The sequence below is a fragment of the Clarias gariepinus genome, chromosome 9, assembly GCF_024256425.1.
Source record: "Clarias gariepinus isolate MV-2021 ecotype Netherlands chromosome 9, CGAR_prim_01v2, whole genome shotgun sequence".
Classification (NCBI taxonomy): domain Eukaryota; kingdom Metazoa; phylum Chordata; class Actinopteri; order Siluriformes; family Clariidae; genus Clarias; species Clarias gariepinus.
Window position 1 is genome coordinate 31,922,854 of NC_071108.1, and position 6,782 is coordinate 31,929,635.

General features: G+C 40.6%; 1 protein-coding gene across 1 annotated transcript; it reads right to left on the reverse strand.

Annotated features, from left to right (window-relative positions):
* Positions 1–3,708: 3,708 nt before the first annotated feature.
* LOC128530548 (alpha-2B adrenergic receptor-like) lies at positions 3,709–6,782 on the reverse strand. Its single transcript, XM_053504561.1, has one exon. The coding sequence runs from the start codon at positions 5,754–5,756 to the stop codon at positions 4,218–4,220; it is 1,539 nt and encodes a 512-aa protein (XP_053360536.1). The 5' UTR covers positions 5,757–6,782; the 3' UTR covers positions 3,709–4,217.

Here is a 6,782-nt window from a genome sequence, read left to right on the forward strand (position 1 = left end):
CCAAAGGTTATATGGTAGACACCTGACCATCACATCACATCACATCACATCACATCACGTACACCCGTTTCAGATTCAGTCCTCTCTATTTTAACCTTAATAATAATAAAGTGTAACCTTCACTCTTTTGGGTTTGAAGTTCTTTCACATCTGCCTTACCATGTCATGTCATCTTAGAGCTTGCGCAGAGGACTAAAGCATTGTTATGTTGGAACAAGAAAATTCTAGGTTATAGAAATACATCCTACTGTATATTATTGTGTGTGTCAAACTCACACTCTTGAGTAGATGCGAGCGAAGGGTGTCCACATACTTTTGGCCACATTTAGTATCAAAAGAGAAATGTTAATAAAGGTGTAAATTTGTCTTGATTAACACATCTATAAGGTTATAATAACTTACATAAATCTCTATAGGAATATCAATTTAAACTTAAATTTACATAAATGAACTGCTTAGTAAGTACATACCTAGAGAATTAAAATGCTCATTATACTTAAGACGTTTTTCATAAAAAATAATTATAAATGTTAAAAATGTACCCACTGTTAGGAAATTATATGGCACCAAAAATGTTCTGAATAAAAAAAGTCCAGTATAATGTCTCAGTCCTCCTAGAATTTGGGTTTTGGTCAATAAAAAAAAAAAAACGTCCTGGTGTGGCAGAAAGTCTCCTTTGCTGGTTTCTGATCACAGAAAGAGAGAGAGAGAGAAAGAAAGAGATAGACAGAGGTGAAGCAGTTCTGCTTTATATGAGTGTGTCAAATCAGGTTGCCAGATTGGTGTCTTTTATAACATAATGAGTATGTTTAGTGTTACAGAACAGGCAAACTCAATCAGACTTCCAAACTTGTTCAGAATTTCAAAGTGATCACACGTGTTTCCATATTCAACTGTTGAAAGCGAAATTGTTTTATTGTTTGAAGTTAATTAGATAGAGTTTGATTAGGGTTGCCAGGTTTGCTCAAACTAACGCAACACCATAGTTGATTCTGATTGGCCAGGTTATAAAAAGTTTTATGGCTGCTCATGATGGTAATTCAGCACTCTAGGTGGTAATTAGTGTACTATGTAAGGTACTATGTACAATTCGTGTTGATCTGTAGCTGAGCATTCAGTACTTGAGTCAGTATTCAAAATTGTTGGACGTCCCTTTTCCAAAGACATTCCCTTACCATTTTAAACGAGTGTTGCTGGGTTTCTGTGTTCGCTATTGTGTGTGAGTCACAGTCAGTATTTGGATCAATATTCAAAATTGGGATCTTATAATAGTAAAACATATTAATATCCCCCCAAAAAACACGACAGCAAATTCAGAAACAGAATAATGTTAACTCAAAACAGAAAGAGCAGCACAGACTTGGGTTATTCCCAAAATGATCGACTCATCACCATAGTAACATCACTATAATAATTGCACGTTGAAATATTTTAACACAGTAGATACACTGTATACAACAAAGTGAAATATATATATATATGCTTGTGATAGTCATACTTCAGGTACAAGCATGCAGAGTTTAAGTGCCAGGTTAACCTCTGATTTGTTTTAAGTTTGTGAGGTTTAACACCACGTAGTGGTGTTATTGGTTTTTGTTTTGTGTCTTCTGATCTGCAGATCAGTTTTGGATTTGTTTTAGCATCTTTTAAAAATTGCTTTATGTTTATTTATTTATTTTTGCTTGCTTTTGCTTTGGCATTTTCTAATTTGCTGTTTTTTTGTTTTTTTGTTTTATTATTGAGTTTGTTTATTTGATGTTTGTTTTTGGTTTTATTGTTGAGTTTTTTTATATTTGTTTTTGGTTTTATTATTGAGTTTTTTATTTTATTTTATTTTTTTTACTGTTGTGTTTGTTCCAATTTGCTGTTGTGTTTTTCTGATTTGATGTTTGTTTTTTTTATTTCATTTTATCGTTGTGTTTCTTAAAATTTGCTGTCACTTTTTTTTTTAAGTGTTAAAGTGTTTTGCATTTCTGCCCCACAGTAGCAGCCCAATGACCCTACAGAGTTCAGCTGTGCACTACAATTTTATTTATGTTTAATTCATACTGAATAATATCCTACGATTGGTCTCACTTTTATTTATTTATTTATTTATTTATTTATTTTTACACCCAGACACTGCAAACTGCTAACTTATTCTGCCATTACATCCACACTGCCGCGATAAATATGGAAATTGGGGTTGCTGTGTGTACAAAATTGCAGCGCAGTGTGAACAGGAAGCTCTCGCGTCACCGGCTCGAGCTCGACAGCTAAATGGACAGCTTTAAAAAAAAACAAACATCTGCTGACATATTTATTAAAAACCTTTTAAAGCCATTTTTGTACCAGGCTGTCTCCTGTTTAGGAAAAGTGTGTGTGTGTGTGTCAAAACCATGTACCCATAAAGATGTTTAAAGAAAGAAAATGTCCATCGTGTCTCCGTGTGGAGCCATAAGAAAGCGAGCGAGTGAGTGAGTGGAGCTCGTATTTCAGTGGCTTTATTTCCAAAGAGAGGAGGAAATCAAACAGACTATACGGATAAAGATTTGGAGAATGAAACGTTTGCAAAGCTTTGTAGAGAGCAGCCCGAACGCAAGTGGCCTTACAGAGGAAAACCAAAAGCAACAACCACTTAAGACTATTCAGTGAAACAATGTGGATACCAGATACAGCATTAATGAATCCTTTTTTTTTTTTTTTTTTTTACATAACATTTTTTTGTGTGTGTGTTTCCCCCATCCAGCTTACGAAGAAAATAAAAAATGCATAAAAAACAAGCTTGGGGGAGAAAAAAAAAAAGGAAATAAATAAATAATACAAAAGTGAAAAAATTGTTCACAGGCCTGACTGAAGGGTAACACACCGAAATACACGTTTGTGCTGTTTGGATAATAGGTACAGATGTAACAGCGGTGGCACGATGAAGGAGCTGGATGGGATGGGAGGTATTGGCACAAGCTGGTAGAGAAGGCATGCTTGAATGTTCTTTTTTATTATTATTATTATTATTATAATCAAAACACATATTTTACTATCATGTGCCGATGGTAAAGATGAGGAATGACGTTTCTTCATACGGCACAAATACACCTCCCTGCACGTCACATGCGCACACGCATTCACCCACAGCACACACTCGCACTCATTCACATTCGCACATGAGGCAGTCACGCACAACATGCGCTCACTCGCTCGTTCAATCACACATTTACACTCACACACACTCACATACACACATACATACATACATACGTACACACGCATATGACACTTTGATCATCAAATAAGACAGGGAAAAAACCCAGGAAGTGTCATTGCCATCAGCCCTTAGTCCCAAAGTATCACCCTGCTGAGCGGTGAGGGTGCGGTAGTGCCGTTTAGGCCAAAGTTCTTCTAGAGAAAAATGAAAAAAGAAAAAAAAATGGTCCATGACACGCATACTAATCCTTATCTACCTCAAAGCCATTGCATCCATGTTCAACGCACCAGCAGAGCAGGCCAAGCCTGTTTGCCATAATCAGGCTTTCAATTTTTTCAGTGTATTCAAATGAGCGTGTCTGCATTATCAAGATGTCGTAAATGGAAATTATAGAGAGCTCATGAATCAATTCAGTGTCACCTGGAACTTATCAGCTTTTAGCCGGAATCCGAGATCAATTAGCGTTTTTAGGTGATGCACATAGCCCCTGGCAAGGTGTTCCGTATAAATGCTTCCCTTCATCCTTTTCTGTTTTTTTTTTTTTTTCTCTCTGCAGGATTAAAGCTTGTCAGTCTTCGGGGAGGGGAATCTGTTGTCTGGGTTGAATCGAGTATATGAGCAGGTAATGCGCAGATCAGATAAGACTAGTTGGATTGAAACTCATGCACACACTTTCCCTGAGGGCAGGTAATCTTAGAAAGGCGAAGAAGGGGAAACACTATTACGCCGTGCTCCCATTGTTTTTACTCACAGGTGTACAATCTGATTTTCTTTTCTTTTTTTTTGTCTTTGATGAAATCATGTTCACCCTCTGCCGTCCATTGTGCATTTGTAGCGTTAGAAATGGAAATATTGTAAACCTGCAAGAATTCACAGTCTGACTCTGTCGACGAATATTTATCAAAAAAGATTATAATGTGCTTCATCAATGCGCAGCTATACAAAGAACCTCTTATTTACATTCTTACAAAGAAGTTGTGCTTTTTCTCTATTTTAAAGTGTTTGTTTTTTTTCCCCCCCGGTCAGATGCTCATTAAAAGAATGTACCCTTGGTGTTTTTGCAGAGGATCTTTTTGAAGGCTCGGCGGAAGTCCTTGTTAAAAATGGTGTAGATGACGGGGTTGAGGGAGCTGTTGCAGTAGCCGATCCAGAAGAAGAACGTGAAGACGGGCTTGGGGAGCTTGCACGTGTCTGGACAAATAGCCTGAAGGCTGTAGGAGAAGAAGAAAGGGAACCAACAGACGACAAACACGCCGATCACCACCGCCAGGACGAAGGTGAAGCGCTTCTCTCGGTTCACCATGGCCTTGCGTCGAGCCGAATTAGGCGTCCCGTCCGGCTTGAGCTTCCCCGAAGCCAACTTCGTACCCTTGGCTGTAGTGATCATGTCTCTGTATTTCTGAACGGTGGCTGGCGAGTGAATACCTGGGTCGAGATCAGCACCCGGAGTCACGGGAATCTCAACACCCACCCCGCCGTGCTCCGTGTCTGAATCGGAGCTTGAGCTCTCACCGTTGTTGTTGTCAGGCTTCTTTTCATTCCTCCTCTCCTTTTTGGCCTGTTTGGGTTTGTTGTGGGCTTTGCCATGCTTGTGTGTGGAGGTGATGGGAGCTGAAAGGCAAGTAGATTGGATTGGGGGAGGTGTAGGAGTGCTGGGAGTCATCTCTTTAGAGGGAGAAAGAGGTGGATTCAAAGTGTTCGTGCTCGCTGAAAGGTTTCTGCCCTCGGCTTGAGGCACGATGAGAGTGGGCGGCCTTGGAGTGGTCGGATTTCTCTGGGGTGTACATGGCGTGTTCGTGTCGTCTCTCCGTCCGTTTTGGAGAGCTCGGTCTTTCGGAGTTGCGGGAATCTCCTTCCTCGGCTCTCCTGGTGGGCATCTTGTGCGCTGCTTGGCGATCTGATAAATGCGCATGTAGACGAGGATCATGATGAGGCAGGGGGCGAAGAAGGAGCCGATGGTGGAGTAGAGAATGTACCAGCGTTCGTCGTTCAGCTGGCACTGGGGACCGTCAGAGGAGCTGGAGTTCCCCTGGTTCTTGTTCATGGAGAGGAGCGGTGGGAAAGAAATGACAGCGGAGATGAGCCAAACGACAAGGATGGCGCATTTGATGCGGCGCGGTGTCCTCTGCGCCCCGTACGTCACAGCACGCGATATGGACAAGTAGCGGTCCAAGCTGATGGCGCACAGGTGGACGATGGAGGACGTGCAGAAGAGCACGTCCAGCGCCAGGTAGATCTCGCACCACACCGAGCGGAAGTACCAGTAGCCCATCAGCTCGTTGGCCAGCGAGAATGGGATGATCAGCGTGGCCACCAGGATGTCCGCCGCAGCCAACGACACCAGGAAGAGATTCTGCGCCCCTCTCAGAGAACGACTTGTCAAAACAGCGATGATGACTAATATGTTTCCCACGATGGTGAAGAGAATCATGACAGTAATCGCTGTGGCGAAGGCTGCTGTCGCTTCTGGAGAATACGGAGCCGATTTCATGCTTTGGTTGGAGGTCGGTGTAAAAAATGCCGTGGTGCTGCTGATGTTCAGGTCCATTCCTAAAGTCCCCGGGTTCGCCATGATTGTCGTATATCTTCTCTTCGCTCAGAGCGATCCGTTCTAGTCCTTTCACCAAAGTCTCTTCGAGAACCGGTATTGGAATCTGCGACGTCAAGTCTGCGCATACACACGGATGAAATCGAGCCACACGGAGATCATGGTCCCGCTGTCGCGTTCATATATCCTGGAAAGTTTACATTCCTTTCTCTCTCTCTTCTCCACTACTCCCTGTAAGTCCATTCTCCTCACTCACATGCCTAAAAATACTCCCAAGATACAGATCGCAGCAGTTTGTTTATAGCCGAAGTATCCACTTTGTTGTTGCTGTTGTTGATTGAGCTAATTTTCCATTCATTCAGGGAGAAAAAAGAAATAAAAAAGAAAATGGCTTAGAAGCGAGACCTGATGACTGTCCGGTCACGGGGATGATTATTATGCGATATTAGTTTTAAGGTATATTTACAAAAATAGTCAATAATATCAGCTCTCTGAGGGCACATGTTTGTAAAAAAAAAAAAGAAAAAAAGAAATTGTATTGCAGAAAGCTTTATCAGTTTACAGATAGTGTAGTATAACTATAAAATTGCATATAATTAATATCTTTTTTTATAAAGGCTTAATCTTAATTACATCCTAAATCTCCATAAATAAGCTGCACTATAAATAAGCAGAGATTTAAAATCCACATTATATAAATATTTTTTTTCTTTTAAAATATATAAATATTAAATTGAATAGTACCCACTGTTGGGGAATTATATGGCGCAAAAAAAAAAAAAAAAGTCCTGGATGAAAAGTCCAGTGTTATTTCTTAGTCCTCCAGAGGAAAAAAAAAAAAAAAAAGATTTTTGGTTTACAAAAAATAAAAATAAATAAAAATGTCCTGGTGTTGCAGAAAGGCGCCTTTGGTGGTTTAGATCTCTCTTTCTCACACACACACACACACACACACAGAGAGACGTGAGTCAGTTCATCATTTCCCCCTCCGAGCCTGAATAAACTTTATCCTCCTTTTCCTCCGGTTCCGCTCCTCCGTGTCTCGCGCGC

Excerpts from the sequence above, each read along its gene's own strand:
- LOC128530548 (XM_053504561.1), bottom strand. The coding sequence starts at position 5,756 with ATGGCGAACCCGGGGACTTTAGGAATGGACCTGAACATCAGCAGCACC.